Source organism: Apteryx rowi, unplaced genomic scaffold (assembly GCF_003343035.1).
Source record: "Apteryx rowi isolate R43461 unplaced genomic scaffold, aptRow1 scaffold_47, whole genome shotgun sequence".
NCBI lineage: Eukaryota > Metazoa > Chordata > Aves > Apterygiformes > Apterygidae > Apteryx > Apteryx rowi.
Genome location: NW_020450727.1, coordinates 3500120 through 3519006, shown reverse-complemented (window position 1 = coordinate 3519006; position 18887 = coordinate 3500120). Strand labels below are relative to the sequence as shown.

Sequence of the window (18887 nt, the reverse complement as noted above, 5' to 3'; positions counted from 1 at the left end):
GTCAAAACTTTAAGAACTACTTTTCATTTAATGTTTTGTTTCTAATCAACCATGTACTCCATTAAAAAAAAAAAAGATCTGGCATGTTTTACTCAAAAAGGAGCTACTCCAGTCTGTAAAATATAACAAATTAGGTATCTAAACTCCTACGACACTAGCCAGTATGCAATAATATCACGTTCTTTTTTCACAGTGTCCAATATGCTGGCTTCCTAGAGAGCTAAGCATTCCTTGACATGAAAGCTTGCAATTCTAACACATGTGGAGTCCCAAGCATTACGGTCACAAAGCATCTGGAAACCAGTGTCTTGCAGCAAAAGGTTATTCTGGCTCAGCTCCGTTTCTGGTTTAGGGAAATGTTGCTGTTGCTTCTTTGCACACGCAAACAGATGAAGACCAACAGGTCTTGAGGTGATTCGTCTGATGTTTAGCTATACTCCTCACCACTCAAAACAAAAATACTTTTAAAAGATCACAAAATGTGTCCATATTCTAATTTAAAGTTTCCAAACCCAGTTTACATACTGTCCCACAGAAGAGAAATACCTTCCCCAAAACACACTGTAAGGGCCTACCAAATCTACCCTGCAGTCTCCTGCCCCTCCATATAGGGACCCTAAACCATCTCTAAATGCTTGCTAGGAAAGATGAACTTTGCAGCATGTCTGGAAGAAATTCATCCACAGTGATCTCCTCCAAACACAAAAGTTAGGAGAAGGAAAATTTACCTCAACTGTAACTGGCTGTTCTGCATATATGACTGATACAACACGTGGAACAACCATCCAACTCCAGACTGGTGGAGTTAAAGTTCAGAAGTATATATTTGTACATACCATGTTTTGAACAAAGAGTTTAACTCAAGTTTAGTGATTGCCATTCTGAACACCTAATCTAAGCAAGCTTATGACAACTAGTTATCTGTTTATTTCTTCTGCAAAATTCATCTCTGACAGTGAGTATCCTGCTTTAAACAGCAAAAAAAAAAAAAAAAAAATCAATCTGTAAGATGTTCAAATGTATCTGCAATATATTTGTAGGCAAGAAAACCTGTAACATTCAAAAAATGTATACTAATAGCAATCCTATAGCTCAGACTAATCGCCACAGGCAATGATATATAACTTTTTACCTCTCAACTAATTAAATACAAATACTTGATTAGCAGTATTATTCATTTACCTGTATTAAATAAACAAGTAGTCAATCTGCACAACATAACACTCAGTTATTTGCCTGACCTACCAGAAGCCAAACAGCAGTATCTATGAAATGTAAATCTAATTAGGCTGCTCACTGCTAGGGATCATAATATAAAAGCAAGTCTGGCAAATTTAGTAAAAATTTTTAGTATGCTGTTGTAGGACCTGAAGTCTAAAGTTCTGTGTTTCAAGTTTAAATCTTTTTTTTTTTTTTTTTGGGGGGGGGAGAAGCGAAGCTACATCTCTTTTCCATGCATTAGTAAGCAATTAAGTTTCAATACGCTTTTCTAAATGTTCTGTAACTTACAGACGAATTTCTGGAAGAAGGTCAGTAAAAGTTGTCACTGAAGAGTTATTATATGTTACAATTGGTACATTAAGCAATCTAGTAAAATAAATAATGAATCTAAGTAATTCTTACCCATCTAAAGGGCTGTCAAGTGAGGGACAGCTTCCCGAACCAGAATTTTCAGGACTACTCAAAGACAATGGATCCAGCATCTAATAAATAACAAAAAGAGAGAGAGAGACCACCAAGTTCAAGTTTTTGTTTTTTGAAATGCTTTAAGGGTCTTGCTTTAAAACTGCTAATACAACAAAACTATATCAGTTACAAGAGCCAACAAAAAGTTAGCTGCTGTCATTGAACCTGCATTACATGCAGTCCTTTTTGCTGAACGGATTCTGTCACTTTTCTCTCACCTAACTAGAATATAATTAGGGTATTTCATTCTTTACCATGCTCTGGAAATTAAGTTATACTGCTACATTCTTCCTGCATACTCTGTAGTCTCTTTTAATACGTAGCAATACCTGAATAAGAGTAGCTTAAAAAAATAACAAAAATAAGACCTCTAAAGGATATTTTGACAGTGATAAATTTTGACAGTATTTTGAAAAAAAGTGTTGTCAGCACTGAAGAATGAACTTCAAATATGACAAAGAGTGTCATGGAGGCAACTTATATCATCTCTGCAGTGATTTAAGTTTGGCCAACTAAGTTACAGAAAACATCAGAAATAGAATACCCTGAGAAGCTTCTAAACAATTATCTCTAAGACTCCAAACGAGTTGTGCAGGAAGTAAAACTGAACAGAAAATGAAAGGAGAAAGAGGGAGAATGCATAAAATTTATAAACGCTCTTCCTTTTCATCCAAACTAAAATCCTCCATTTCAATTAAAATAAAAATTTCATCTGAAACTGGAGTTTACAAAAAGCACTGAAGCCAAATTTTTTTCCTAAAACACTTCTGATGACTTAATAATCAATATTCATGAGCTGTGTGAAATCTCCCATTTATCAGTCTGAAAGAGTCATAAAAGCTGAAATTCTAGGCCAGATCCATTAAATAATGAAAATAATACTCAATGCTACTTTCTCTGTTGCTCAATTTCTAATATCAAAAAAAAAAAAAAAAGGTGGGTAGGTAGTGAAGAGAATACTCTGGACTACTAGCTCTTTGTGCTGGCTGAATTCATTTTGTTTCGGCACGCTACCACCTTTAATGCCTGAAGTGTAATGACAGGCAAACATCACTCCCCTCTCCATTTGCAGCAAAAGAATTTGAAATATTTTGAAGAGTTATTTTTCAGAAGAACTGGAAACAGAATGTGTATCTTGAATCTAGCATACACCTGTCAATTTAACCAGCCAACCTCTCAAAAACAGACTGAAAAGCTTATCTGTTGTCTTAGAACAAGCTCCTTCCTGATATATAACTTCTTATAATATATTACATAACCTATTTATTTTCCATGAACTGAACAACAGTTTGTTGCTGTTAACTGTTTACCCCTCCAATTTTTGTGGTCTGTGCTGCATCTTAAAAATTCTGGGAACACACATTGTTGAGTACCCATCAAGGACTTATTTAATAAGTAGTGTCCAGAAAGCAAGTTTGTACTCTGCAAATTCAGACACATGGAATAAGCTCCATACAGGGAAGGATAACATTCACCGTAGGTTCAGCAGTTATATTTCTCTTTTCTCATGTTGAGCAGTGGGTCCAAAAAGGCAAAAAAAGCTGACAGGTTCTGCCAGATGAATTACCCCTACAGCTTAATGCAGTATGGTCCAACTGGCAGCCCCTGGCTTCCATGTCTAACCCGTCGTCCATTCCCCGGGAAGGAGCAGGGGCTGCTGCGAGAGCGGGAAGGACAGACCGAGTGGCCGAGCTGCGACAGGCCGCCGGGAGCAGCACAAGGAGAGGCCTTGCCACGGCAGCAAGCGCGAGAGGGCCCAAGAGGCAGCAAAGCTCCGTCGGGAGGCAGTGGCCATCCTCTCCCCCTCGCTGCCATCGCAGCACGGCACGCTCTGCCAGGCAGAAGTTTTTGGTCTCTTCATCATTCATTCTCTTTTCTTCTCCTTCCACTCCCAAATTCCCTTCCGGGCTGTGCCGGGGAGGCTCGACAGATGTAAGCAGCACGCTCAGCTCTTGCCAAGGTGCAGCGGCAACTTAGGGGGGAGGGAACGAACAGAGGATGTGGAGTCCCAACACCCTCATGGCTGCTCAGGCTGAATTCATCTGACTTCCTATGAAAGTAAAATTCCTGTGTTTAAACCCCGCTGACAGCTCACACAGTGACGCTTACATGACACATTACACATTTCCTAAATACTCTGGAGTGAATGACATCCTGGGCCTCAGGGCTCATCTGTCTGTCTGACCATTCAGTGAGCAAAACCAACTTTGCCCAGGCCAAAAGGAATCATTTTCTCTGAATGAATCTCGACCTGGGCTGGATGTGACCATGTGGTGATCAGTCTGGAGGTTAGGAGATTCAGGCTCTATTCCCAGCTTGGCCATTTACATTGTGCAACAAGTTGCACAATCTCTTTGCCTCTATTTTTATTCTATCATCTGTGTCTCATTTACTCAACTCATAAAAAACACTGCCTGTTGCCATTTGTGAACAAAGTGCCAAAGTCAACAAGAACTTGAAATGATTTGGGTATGCAGCACCGCTATTTTTTCTTTCCTTAAAATCTCTCTTTCTTCATTGCCAATTCTGTGACCCACTACATTCCTCCATCTTTTCCTGACTGTTTTTAAGGGGAATATCGCTATTCAGAGAGCAGGATTTTTATAATGCTAAGCAAGCTGATATGCTGCCAATATAGCACATGGATAAGGGGAATAAAATACCATGCATTTGTGATCCTCACACAAAAATCATAACTGTGGAAAGGACTTCAGAGGTTATTTAGACCAGGCCCATCTCCACTCCCCTGCCTCTTCCCCAAAACACAGTCAGCTGAGTCCAAATAACTTCTTACAGATGCTTGTCCCATCTATTTTTTAAAACCTCCTTTGATACAGATTACCTAAGTTGTGGAACGAATTTTGTTTCTTTCTCATTAGAAGAAAGCTTTTTTGTGCTTTCTAACCTAGACATCTCTTGCTGTAATTTATACCTATTGCTAGCTAACTCATCTATCATGAAAATGAAGAGCAATATTATCTTTCTTCTTGCAGCAACATATTTAAATATTTGAAGACTAGGAGACAAACCAGGTTCTACGAGACTAAACAATCATAATTATTTTAACCTCTTCTCATAGATCATGTTTTCTGCACCTCATCTTTTTTTCTTCTGCTCTTTCTAATAATTCCATATCCTTCTTGAAGAGCAGTGCTGAAGAGCAGACGAAGTAATTCAGCAGAGATCTTATCAATGCCACACAGTGCAAGAAAAATCAGTGTCTTACAAACAGTACTACTGCTTATACAGTCCAATATGATGTTTGCCTTTTCCAAAAGGAATATCACATCAACAATTCATATTCCGTTTGTGATCCCCTAAAACGTGCACTGCGTGTCATGCTCTGTTTGCTCAGATGACTATTCAAAACTATGCACAGAACTTCCAAACTGTCCTTCAAYAGCATTATATTTATTTCAGATCACCTTTCCAATACACCAGCGTCATCCTAAAACGATACTAGATTTTTAACACTTCACTTTCTTAGCCATTCTGCAAACTCTTCCCAACAGAAGGACGGCTAGTATTTCATCAATCAATCTCACTCAAAGAACTTTAATTTTGATAAGTCATACACGTACCTGATCCATACTTTCTGGAATGAATTCACCCTCACTGTTGATACTGGTAAAGGACCCATTTCGGGCGACCTGATGCAGCTCATCTGGAATGTATCCTGGGGGAGGTGAACTCCTATCGCGAGTATTAGAGCCTTTTAAAAGAAAAGGGGTAGTAAGAATCCCTTCACTAACACAAAACGTAGAGGCTTTATTCAAATGCTTCATAGGCCCTGAGCCTGCTTGGATCACTTTTTCCTTTAGATATTTCCCAAATGTCTGTTCAATACGAGACTTACATATAACATTTAACACCTGTAATCCAGGAATTATGAAAGCTTGAGAGCAAAACAAAAACACACCCACTCTTTTCCCATGTCAACTAATTCTTTCCAAGTCTTGAGACACTTCAACTTTTCTTTGTAGCATGCTATGTCTCCAAAGCATGAATACCTGTATTTATTATAAATGTACAATAAATTAAATAGGCTGAAAAAATTGTTTGTTAAACTCTCTAGTTTCTTAATTAAATTTGGAAGTTAACATTATGCCAACTTGAGAACATGAAAAAAGGTTGTACCACTACCAAAAAAGTATCTTAAATAAAAGTTTGCACACCAAGATTAAAAAAAATGAAAGTCTCATACCTATCAAAAACATAATGCCATATAAACAAACAGATTTGTTTGGTAACTCATTCCTGTATCTGAAAACAAATGGTAGTATTAACATTAACTTTTTAGGATATGAAGATATGCTAGAAAAGAATCATAAAATTTAGATGAACAGTAGGGAATATAAAATTAACCAGTCAGTTAACTCAAACAATTCTACATAGATTTATTTCCTGTGGATCTTTTTTTAGTTTTTTATACTACACATCTAAACCACTTTTGATTCTTAAAAGTAGATATTCACTGCAACAGCATTTCAGAGCGTAGACTCTATAGTATCAAGAGTCAATAATGAGCAAGAGAAATTTAAACAATCTGTGTTGAGAGCAAGATCTTCATAAAGAATATCACAAAAGAGAAGTTCTTACAATTAAAGGTACTGGAACATATAGCTTACCTATTACAGAAAGCCGCCTTTTCCTTTCTGTCACACCAAACACTGTATTATCTAAATCTTCCAGTGAGGGCAAGGGTTCCACATTATTTACACTGGGTGCCTAAAAATGAGTATATATTACAAACTGTGATCCTGACAATAAAAATACTTAACAAATTTGTAAAAGCTTCATGCAAAGCATCCTTTTTTTCAAGCAGTTGAAAGAAAGCTAGACAATTTATACCAAAATTGATATATTTTAGTAGCTCGTTCATAAAGTTTAAAGACAATTGTTCATTATGTGCTAGTATTCAGAACCCTATCAGTACTATGACTATGGTGTGTTAGATAATACCAAAATAATGTTATTTAGGCTACAGACCACCGTTGCTGCTTTCTACAACATTTACCTTTCCACAGAGGAGTGGCACCTGAAATCTCACTTAAAAAAAGGTTTCAAACAACAATAATTGCTTAAAATTCCCCATGCACTTCTCAAATTTGTATCACATCATCATTCTAGTAAGGAACACTTTTCTTCCACTGTAGGGAGGGCATACACAAAGAGAAGAATGGTATTTAGGAAAAGTTAAATCTGACTCAATATAAAATACTAATACATGCATAAGGAAAACTGAAGAAGCAATCTCTAATATTTTCAGGCAGAAAAATGTCATCTTTAACAAAGGACACAAATTAAATTTTCATCTGAAAATTGAGAAGAGACACATTTAGAATGCCAAATCATACCTGTGCATTTCCATGTATTACAAGCAGTATCTTGAGACTCTTCATGTGAACACTACGGTCAAGCAGTTCAACAGCTTTGTCTAGGTCATCCTGTGTGCTTAATGGAATCACAAGCTACAAAAAGAAACAGAGAGAGAGAAAAAAGACATCTTAAACGGGATACAAGAAAGAAAACAGGAAGTCAAGAGCAGGGGGAACAAATGAATTGATGCTATCTTTCCTTTCATTCCCAATAACTTGAAAATAAAATTTATTAACGATGTGTCAAGTTACCACCAAAATGTACCAGGAAAAAAAGTCTAAAGCACAACCTTAATTCTGCCTTCAAAGAGTACAGCATTGTGGAACAAGCCTTCACAATGAGGAAACAACCGTGTTGCATATTACAGCTTAATTTTCTACAGTTTCAGAAAAACGTGCAACAGCATCAAGGTATTTTCCATCCTCAAAGTTATTGCAAGTATATGAAAAGTATGAATAAAAATAAGTCCTATCTCCTAGAGCATAAAGCACATTTTTCTATCTCACAATAAATATTACAACTATATTTGTTTGAAGTAATATCATTTACATAATTTCTCCACTGAATAACAGAATTTGTTAAGGAAAGGTATCAAGCATGATGTGAACCACATGGAACAAATACAGTCCTTACTAGAACTAACTTGGCTCTAATTAATTAAAATTAACTTGGTCTACATGTTTCTTTAGGCATACGTGTTTCTTTAGAACGGGTAATTACATGCAGTTAAAATGCACTTGAGATCCGAGTTCTACAATGATTAGTGTAAATTACAACTTATGTTTGTAATAAAAGGAACAGCATAATATGGATTTTTAAAAATCTATTCTATCCATAAACAGATAGTCTCAATGAAACTCCGATACAACAACAGATGAAGTACAGTACTTTTTAGGCAAAAAGAAAACAAATCATATAGAGAATTTTAGGGACCAGTCAAGTAATCACAACAGGTACTGTGTAGACCACATTTACCCCCAAAATCTTCCTTATGGCTAGAAACAAACAGATGGGAAGAAGAGAGGAAGGTCTTGGTAACTATGAAATGAGCATACTCTTCATTTATGCTGCAGTTTTAATGTTAATAGCAGGTTATCACCAGCACACTTCCAAAATGTGATGGAATGATTTTCCAACTGGAGCAAAAGATGACAAGCAGAAAACCTGCTCAAATGCCTAAATAGCTATTAGGGAAAGGAGCTGAGGCTAAGCATCATAAATGCCTGTTTCCTCTGACCTTCCTAATCTCCAAAAGCCTTCTGTAAGAATTCTGCATCTTGAGGATCGGTTTCACAGAAGTGCCTGGTAAGGTAGTTAGTAACCAACAAACAGCAATTACAGGAATCTTCTTCAGCAGAGATACAGATTAAGTGAAGTAATTACACTGCGCCTAAGTGTCCAAATAATCCTTCAAGCATTTTGCTGACTCAAGGCCAAAACCAGAATGAACTCCTAAGAATTGATCCCACATCCCTAAACACATTTTCTATTAACAATCCCATCTATACTTCAAAAGAAAAGCTGGAAGTAATCTTGATCAGACATAACTGGTTTGATGCCAAGAAATCTTTGCCAGCCAGACACTTTAAGAGGAATAGTTGAGTCTAGTTCTCCAATGTAATGTTACAAAACAGTATTTTTGTAGTTTCCTAGTAACATTAATCTTTTTAAAAAAATCAATGTACAAGAGAGAAATGTTATTTCCAATTTACAAACAAGACAAAGCTCAAAGAGTGAAAGACTTTCCCAAAGCCATGCAATAAGACCATGGCAAAGCAGGAAGAGAATTTATTCACTCCCAATGAAGTCTGAGACTTGATCCATTAACATATGACTCTCCCCATAAAACACTCCATACATCTCCTGTCCGTATTTATTTAGACAAACATATATTTGAGGGCACACACATTAGAAATATGGGCTTTCATGACAGAATTAAGTTTCATGACAGAACTGGTCCACACTGCTAATGAGAGCAGATACCTATCCTGAAATAATCAAAATAAAAGACATTGAGAATTTAGAAAATACAGAATATTACCTCATTATTGCTGTAATGCAAATCCATAGTCTGTCCAAAAGCAACTTTAGCTTTAGCTGCAAGATCTTCTAGCTTGACAGGTCTGGAAAACTGCAGGATCCTGAAAGAGAATACAAGTTGTAGAGAATTTTTGTCCATTACTTAAGAAAAGTTGGTAACTCATTACTTATGAATATTTTCAGAATTAAATTTATTACTAAAAACAAAGAAGAGTCTCTGCTCTATTCACTGTCCTCTGTATTTTCAGTCATTAAAAAAGAGAAAAGCAGTGAAAGAATTAAAAAGGATGGTCAAGCATAAAATCAAATCTCATTATGAGTATTTTACTTGCTTGCATTCTGGCTTCTTTCTCAAGTTAATGCTTTGCATGCCTCCATTCTGCAGGTAAATTCTTAGAAACTTCTAAGACTTTCTATTTCAGAAAACTAAAGTAAAACTTTGGAGTACCACAGGCTGACAAGCACAAGCAGCAGAAAGGAATTACTCCTACAGTCCTCATTTTTTGCATGTCCAGAAGACCTTCATATCTGAAGAAGGTAACTAAATACTATCATCTTTACAATAAATTACACAGTTAAACTTCTGAGTCCATCAACACTGACTGTGGTTCTTTAAATATGTTCCCATAAAAATGATGCAACTGTAGATCAACGACTCAGATTTTCTGTTGACTGAATGTCTCTCCAAGTCAAATGATCCGGAATGCCTATAACTGACTTCTCACTACAGGAAACAATTCTATTATTTGAGAAAGAACATCATTAAAACAAAAAAGTTAAAGAGTTACTAAGCTAGTGAGGCAGATTCAATTCACACATTCAGGGAAGAAACAACAGTCAAATTCTGTGAAGCAGAAAAATTAGCAAAGGCTAACTGTCCCTTTTATCGGTGTTTTAATCAGTACACTGCTTAGGGAACAATACTTTCTCATCGAAATGAGGCTGGAAGCTAATTCACTTCCAATTATTAAAAAAAATATATCAGTTTTCGCTGTAGTTAACTATTTGTTTAGCAGGTCTGGAACTTTGCCCACTGGAGTGCACGTTCCTTGGTACAGAGTGCCACGTTCACTACTGAAAGCAACTCCAGCATCACTTCTCTTTTCCACTTCCCTTTTTTAAAAATTAGTGAGAAAGCAATTGCATAACTTATTTTTTCTTGCACCATTTCATTATTTTATCTTTAGATCTACATGCTTAGGCAACAAAAGTATTAGAGCTCATGCTGAGCAATGTGCCTGGTCTGCCCAGTATCCCTGGGCAAGAAGATTCAAGTTACTTTGGACAATACAAAACAGAGTTAGGCTTATCAGCATCCAATAATAGCTATTTAATGCACTTACTTCATGCTTGTATTCATACTGGATTGTTTAGCTTAGCCCACTGTGAAAATGAATTAAGATATACTTCAAAAATATTCTTCTAGTGCAGACTCAGAGTGAGCGAACAATAGTTCTCTGTTTTAAATTCATACTTCTGCTTATTTCACAATAAATCTCTAGGTAGAGAAGTCCTCAAGTTTAAAAGCTTTTGTAAAGACTCATTTATTCCATATTATTTATAACACTCAACCATTAATAATGCAGTTACATGTGATGTTCAGAAGAGTGACAGAAAGATGCTGAAGAACGTTAATAGCTAGTGAACTTGCTGCTCCTTTCCAGCTCCCCTAAAGAGAGGCCACATATTGCAGCTACCACGAATGCACACTGATCTATTGCACATCCTTAAGCACTGCAACGAGAAGTACAAGTTTCATTGTGAAGCAATTCTTGATTAAAGGGTTTACCATCTCAATTGACAAATAACATGATCAGGATGTTACTTCCCTTTTAATTAAGTATTTTCAAAGACTTTAATTCATAATCATTTCTCAGTAGGCAAGATGAAGATTTATGTTTTCAGAAAGAGGCAAATGGACAAAATGAGCTGTCTGCAAACCAGCTCTGCATGGAATTGAAAGTAAAGGTGAAAAGTTTTGAGCAGCCATCAGAGCAGAGATATATACAGATATGTTAGTACACTTCAAGCACATGCAACGTCCACCTCTCATGCACAAAATGAAAATAAATTTGAACTGATTATTCAGAAAATACCTATGAGAAGAATCTTGCTACAAATTCTAATAGATTTTCCATTACAGTTCTCAGATTGGTTCCTCCAAAGCATAATTCACCATTGAGTTTAAAGACTTAGGTTTCTTACTCCAGTGTTATAATAACAATATATTACCATGCACTTACGTGCAATAATGCAGTGAAAAAAAATCTTATTTACTGTTCTACTCATTTTTAAGGTCTATGCTTGTGATCTAAGTGATTGTTCTAGGCTACAAACATCTATCTGAAGGGTAAAGTAAGAGAGACACGTGAGGCATGGCTAAGTTAAGATACTTCTGAATTATGTACACTTAAAGCCCACATTTTGAACAGCTGAATTCTGCTTAAATTCTGCCAAATTAAACTCAAACCAAACACACTCAAGTATCTGAACCACATTTTGAACAGTTTATTTGAAACTTTATGATCAAGAACTCAACAAAAATCTATAAATAATTAAGAGAAGACTGTTTCTGTATTCCCACCTTACCTTTTTTCACCTCGATGTTCAAATTTGACTCTAACATCATTCTGTAACAAGACAGACATAGAAACCACTATTAGTTTGTTACCACCTCTTCTAACCAAAGCCATGAAATTCCATTCAATAATCCTAGGCCATAAGTATAATCTTTAGGCAGTTCATATTAATTTAGTATCCCTTTCCTGATATACCAAACATTTTGGCAAACTATTTCTGCTGAGGTATCAGATAGAAGCTTAAATGTGTAAAAAATAAATTAAAAAAAAAAAGATTTTGAAGCACAATGAATGCTTCTGTAAGTAAACACACTAGTTACAATCAGTATATTTTAACAGATTCATTTCAAATTCAGCATGAAATTGATTACCAAAGAATCCTGTATCTTGAATAGGCACTCGCTTGAGTGCTATGAGAAATAACAAAAAAAATAGTTAAATTGAATGTTTTAAAATAACCCGTTCACCACCACCCCTTTGTGTGCCCTGTAACACCATCGGCATAAGCAAAACATCTCACTTCACAGGAACAGAAGACAATTATTCTCATTCTTTTAAGCTTAAATCATGCAGTTTTAATATTTTTCATTAGTTCGCTACCCAATCTTTTTACTTTAGGAGCTGAACAATATAGGTGCATTCCCTATGTACATAGGAGCTTTTTTCCTGACCGTATGTTTTTTAATCATCATTTATATTTAGAAAATGAACTGAAGAGAGGTTAAATGTTTTTTGAGATACAAGGAAAGGATCTTTTTCAAGCACATGTTTTAAAATATTCATACAGTAGTTCCCTCCAGCCAACATTCCTGAGACAAGATATTGGGTACTACTTACTGAATGGTTTCACTTGTATGTTCCCAATTTTTGCAAGACAGCAACATAAATGAGTAGTAATACACAAACATAACAGGCTAAAATAATAGCTGCTGAATTTAAGACTATTTGCACATTTCTTGACATAGGACATGTCTGCCTTCAAAATGTAATGATACTTTGAAACAAAATCTGTGACATCTACTAGATTACTGTTGGTTGCCTCCTTGTCGCTTTATTAAAAGGAAAGTGAACAGGAAAAAGCACAGCATGCACTTCTTTCCTAGTCAGAATAGGATTTAGATCACACTTTGGAGTTAAACGTGAGAGGCTTCTCAAGAAACATACCTCATTTCATAAGCACCTCCATAAAAGCCCACAGATGTAAACTAAAGCAGCATTCGTGCAATTAATTTCCCAATAATCAAGATTCCTGTAAGCATTTGCAGTTCCATGGAAATAAAACTGTTTGGCAAAATTGTAATTTTAAAATTCAAATTGCATTATCAATTATTATCAAAAAAAAAGAAAAAGGCATTTAACTCCACAGATTATGTCCAAATAATGAACTGCTATATCTTCCAATGGAAGTACTTGATTTATACAGAAAGTTCACAAATCTAAACAGAATGACAAACATGTATATGCCCCTCACCACTACCACTTTAAAACTCAGGAACGGTTCAATTGATTTTGTTCCAACTTTCTAAGCACTTACTATATGCAAATCATTCTGGATAATATACGCACATTACTTCCATGCCTAAAGTCGCAATTCAGAACTGAATTCTGTGATGCTAGTAAAGCACCATTTGGTTACTGAATATACTGAACTCTTCTGCTTTTAAACCATAGATGAACAAGATACAACTTAGCAATAAGTTTTTGATTGTTTAAGAGCTAAATATATTTGAATGATTTGTTACTTAACAGGTTAAAAACAGACTGTACAAACTCAAGTTTCATGTAATATTAGACTGTCAATTAAGGGTCCAATGGAATAGACATATATGAACTCAATAAGGCTATTGTAACAACCTGGCTAAAAATCCATGCTCCCCTCCTCTCCTAAACTCTCCTTATCATAGTTCAACTCCATCAGTGCAAGTGTTCACTACTCTTCCAGCTGTCTTTAGTATCTACAGGAATAAATAAATAAATAAAATCACAGCTGAAGAGAACTCAAATTTCTAATATACGAACAAACAAAGAAAAAACAAACAAGACCTTCTCCATGTACCCCAAAGACGCAGTGAAGGAATTTTAATTAAAGGATATCAGCACAGCAGCAGAAAATAATATGACATAGTTGACAACCTAATATATATACCAATCTAATATAGCTATAAAATTTATTCTAAAGAAGCATTTCAAATGAAAGATGCTAGCACACCTTGGTATTTTAATATAGAATCTAGTACCAATCAATTAAAAAAAAATTCTACATACATGTAAAATTAAAGATCATAGGAGTATTTTATCAGGATTAGAGTCAGTTAATCATACACTATGATCTGTCCTGAAATTCCACTGTTTCACTTTGCTGCTAATTTAAGAACATGAACAAAGAAAATGGCAGCACATGTGGGAGAGTGTAATAACTCATTTTGGTATGCTCACTGGTCTGGTAAGAAGAATAATTACAGAAGGCACAGCAGGACATACAGTGTTCAATAGGTTAGTAAGAATATTAAAAGATTACCTGTTTTTTAGGTGACGATGACTTTGGTTTTCCTGATTCTTGCTGGGGCAATACAGGACGACTGGCCTTATGAAGCACAGCCAAATCCTGCATGATTGAATTCAAAGCTTGCTGCTCATCTGCTCAGAAAATGGAGGGGAAAAAAGAAAGAAAAAAGACAACTTTAAATGACTGCTACACTTAAAGTAATTATTGTATTGTTTTACTATTAAGTAGTCATCACTCTAAAATCTAAAAGTCAATATTAGACTTCAAAACATAACTGCCAATTTAAAAAAAAATTACTGCCATGCTGCAATCAAATATGCTATCATAAGCAGGGCCTATGGAAATAAACAACTTAAACAGCAAATATACTTAAAAGGTAAGTTTAAAAAAATGAGGTCATAACAAAGATTGACAACTTTTCCTCAACTCTACAGAACTGCAGGCTGTATTATGTAGAAGGAAAAAAAAAAAAAGCTTTATGTACTCCGTTTCAAATAAAGTCCAAACAATATGCAGGAAAAATGATGAGATCCAAAGTAGCAATAATACTTTTTTTTTCTCCTTAGTTCATAACATAAGGGAAAAAAGCAAAGACTTTGAGTATCATTTCTGTTCTGTCCTAAACAGCCAGCGTCATGTACACAGGAAGCATCATCACAGCAACTCTTAGAGGAGCAGCTCCACTCCTTAAACAGTACAGCACTTAAGTACTCAAAAGTCAGAATGGCCATCACTGTAAACAGAATTTATTTGGCACTCTTACTTTGTATTAATTCCTTGTCACAACAGCAGTACTATATTCAACACATATCTAGAACACGGGGTAACAATTTATCTACGAAGCTGTTAAGTGCATGTCTTCATGCTACTTGATAATTAATAGGATTGTAGAAGAATAACTAAATCCTCTGACTTACAAAGATCAGTGTTTCTCAAACATGAACCTGAGAAGAACTCAGCATAATTATTAGCAAGCAAACACTCCAGGTACTCAGTGAGGATGAGAGAATTCCTTCACACTCCATTCAAATATAAGCAAATATATTTATCAAATCAGGAAATACAGTTTGTGGGATTCGGTCTGCTAATTTAATAGACTGCTAACAGATCAGAAAGCTGGCCTGAAAATAACTTTGATCATCAGTCATGCTGTCATAATTCATAACTCTACCAGGATATGTAAACTGCTAAAGGCAAGTTTTACTAGAAGACTGACAGCGTTCTTGCAGCCGAGTTACTTCTTTCCCACAATAAAACACACTTCAAAACTTGCCACAGTTGAAAAGGCTCACTTATTTTATTGTATTCTAGTGCTCAGTGAGAAGAACACTGGGTTTTTTAGCAGCTGGTTGGAGGAGGTATAGTCCCCAACGTTCACTAGCAGCACACTTGTTAAAGGCAACCAAAGTATTGTAGCAAAACTTACTTCATAACTTTTTTTTGAGAGTGAGCACCAGTAAGTGAAGTCAAGACTGACATGTTCAACTCATTAAAAAGCAGGTACAATTCCAAAACTTGAGATAAAATTTAAAGAAACATGCTACAGATTTAGAGAAGTACAGTCAGAGCATCTAGACAGTTCCAGTTTTTTGCACAGCAATGACAGGGCAATATAGTAATGCTCTTTAATATACAAATTTGGGGGGGGGGGTTTAATGGTCATTATAATTCCAATCATAGTAAGTATTGCTCAGTACCCTAATACCCACAATATTAACTGTGAATTTCAATTTTCCATACTAGGAAATACCTAGGGAACAGTGTTATACTCCAGTGGGAAAACCAGAAGTATTTTGCATATTAACAAAGCAGCTGCACACTGCTTTTCATGTAGACATTACATTGAGTTACACAGCCAGAGTACACATTTCCTAAGGATGTATAAAAAAAGGAACTACATAAATGTTTTTGTGCTTCACTAGGAATGAAATGCAACAGAATTAAATTTTTATATATGATATGTGCACAAAACTCACCCATAACGGCAGTGAGCCTGAAAACCTGAACTTCAGGGAAATGGTTGCCCTGTTACCATTATTTTATATCCTAAAACACAAAACCAAAATTACACAATTATTGAAGCTGTCAGAATGATGTAAGGCAGTCAACTCTTCACTGTCAACAGGCAGTTTATCTGATACTGTACATATCAGATAAACTACAGATAAGATTGCATACGCAGATATGACATGTGGAAAAAAAACAGATATTGTCCCCAAAGTCTCTCTGGGCTCAGTGCAACATACACACACACACATATATACTTTTATATATATATATATATATATATATATATATATATATAAAAATATACACACACACACTTTCGGAAGACACAAAGCCTGAAGTAAATGTTCTGGTAGACTTAAGCTGACTTTAGCCTCCATCTACACCCCCAAAATCATGCTTAGTAGCTTTATTAGCCATATTGCTCTATTACCCAGGATATGCACTATTCCAGGTATTTAAAAAGCAATTATATTTTCACAGGTTCCTTTGTCTAGGATTTAAAAGTTCTGTGTTCAGAACAATATATATGAGAAACTAGGGAAACACCACCTAAATCTAGAGGCTTCAACATTTGCTGTKGATACAAATGAGAAATGGTCAATTTCTAGCAGTTTTCACCACAAAAAAAACATTACAAAACTGTTCCAGCACCCCGGGGAAAAAAGCCTCAGCAGGAATTAAGCTAAATCAATTTTTAACATGTACACTATAATTTATTAGCATAGTTACATACAAGTTTCCCAGAAAAGCAGAAATATAAGGGGCACAGTTATGAAGAAACCCAGTCTATCAGGGTATCTTCAACACCAGTCAACTGAAAAACAACACTAATTAAAAACCAATTAAAATCACCTTTCTATAGGATATTACTATGGAGCTTAACAGCAGAAACCTAAAGACATATCCCCAAGCAGACATGGAGATTTCTTTGCAAGACAGGCTACCACAAGAAGAATTCAGATTAATAACACAAGAACATAGAAGAAGACTTCCCTATTTTGTTACACAGGTAAGCCACTAACTGCCCACTGCCACCAACCAGGGAGAGCCCAGTCTTTCCGCCCTTTTCCTGGCTGCACAGGATCATCCGTTCTTCTGACTCAAAGCTAGAAGTTCTGCCCCTCTTGGGTAAAACGGATGCATTTCCCTGCAAGGCCATTCAAGGAGCTAAACCAACAGAACACAACTCACTTTTTTGCCCTTCTCCTTAGCATTAAATTTTCTCTTGGTCTAGTTCCTTACCAGAGTGTCAAATGAGCCGTAGAGCCAGCACAGGGCAGTGGGTGGGAGTGCCCGGCTGAGAGCCCACCTTCAGCACCAGCCAGTCACTAGAATTCCTTGCTTGAATATTCTATCAATTTTCTAGCTGACGACAAATTACAATTTTCAAAGGGGGTACCGAGTACAAGGACACAACTTACAGTTTGATACTCTTCAACATTAAAAGCCTTTTGGAAAAAATGTCTCTAACAGTCTCTGAAAGAAACTGAATTGCACTGGATAAAGGCAGGATGTTTCATGGATTAGTAACTACTTAAGAGGTAGCAAAAACAGGGCAGGAATTTTTCTCATAATGAAGGGCAGGTGGACCCTTGATCTGATTATTATAGCTACTTTATAAAAATCTAACACACTAGAAAGATCCCTTCCACAGCAAAGCAGAAACATTCTGTAATTTCTCCAATAGAACAGCATTCTTAACTATTAAGTAGTTTTAAGAAAAATCAGGAATTCCCAGAGTGATACATCTTACGGTTTTATCCATCTACCATTCTCCTATACAGTATTTTTGCATTTGTTTTGGCTTTAATTTTTAAATGGACTAGTGTATTTAATATTCAGTGCAGAAAACCTGTTTGTATTTCTGCACATGAAAGTAATTTCACTTAAGCAGATAGCTCTTCCAAGTTGAGTCTCTGGAATCACGCCTTTTACATATGCATTCCCTGAAAACAGCCTTTTTAACAGATTTCATTTCACCCGTGGAATTAGAAAGCTGCCAGTACTCATGGCAGGACTTGCAAAGCTCATGTTTTTCAGAAAGAAAATTGCACTTTAGAGCCATATAAAGTTTTCCCCTGGATACTGCCTGACCTTTACCTACGCAACATTCGAGTTCAACCACTACTGCTCGTCTCAAGCTCTATAGTAACCAAGAAGAGACCAGGCTCTCACGATAGACACCGAAGCCCCTCTAGTCTCGCTCTGCAATMAGAAATCTGTTCAGTTTAAAAACTTACTGCTAACACTGGCTGCAGCCTCTTGATGCCACCACCTGTCCCCAGCAGGAGACAGAAAATCTATTCAAGCTTCTGTTGCTCCAAAACAGCATTGGAGAACTGTGAGGATACAAAAGAAACAGGCTTGTACTGATCTTCAGAGAGGAAGACGAGGGCCTGGATTTTCATTTATTTGCCAAACGATGATAGCCAATGTCATTCAAAATAAAGACAAAATCTTTCGTTGTTGATCTCACAAGATGCCAGGAGATCTGGTTTGCCTAACTAGTTGGCTCTACCTTTAGAGCCTTAAATAATATAATTAACTTTTCCCTCACACCTTATTCTTTGCTTTGTTATATCCTGAAGCATAAAAAAGCAAAATGGAATGTATATTCAATTATTTTACATGCTATGTGGTGTCCGTACCAGTAGTGGTATTGGGAGAAACTTCCACAGAATCATTCA

General features: G+C 36.0%; 1 protein-coding gene across 5 annotated transcripts in view; it reads right to left on the bottom strand.

Annotated features, from left to right (window-relative positions):
- The window catches only part of MAP3K2 (mitogen-activated protein kinase kinase kinase 2), a 57022-nt gene that overhangs the window by 21416 nt on the left and 16719 nt on the right, over positions 1 to 18887 (bottom strand). For 3 of the 5 annotated variants that reach the window (XM_026078026.1, XM_026078022.1, XM_026078024.1), the window contains exons 2-9: positions 16167 to 16236; positions 14203 to 14321; positions 11695 to 11735; positions 9107 to 9206; positions 7044 to 7157; positions 6315 to 6414; positions 5268 to 5398; positions 1624 to 1703 (exon numbers count right to left, since the gene is read on the bottom strand). In XM_026078026.1, coding sequence (XP_025933811.1) covers positions 1624 to 1703; positions 5268 to 5398; positions 6315 to 6414; positions 7044 to 7157; positions 9107 to 9206; positions 11695 to 11735; positions 14203 to 14321; positions 16167 to 16170 — 689 coding nt within the window. In that variant the 5' untranslated portion in view covers positions 16171 to 16236. Of the gene's footprint in view, positions 1 to 1623; positions 1704 to 5267; positions 5399 to 6314; positions 6415 to 7043; positions 7158 to 9106; positions 9207 to 11694; positions 11736 to 14202; positions 14322 to 16166; positions 16237 to 18440; positions 18535 to 18887 lie in introns of those variants that run through there. The other 2 variants (XM_026078023.1, XM_026078025.1) reach the window with 2 other exon arrangements.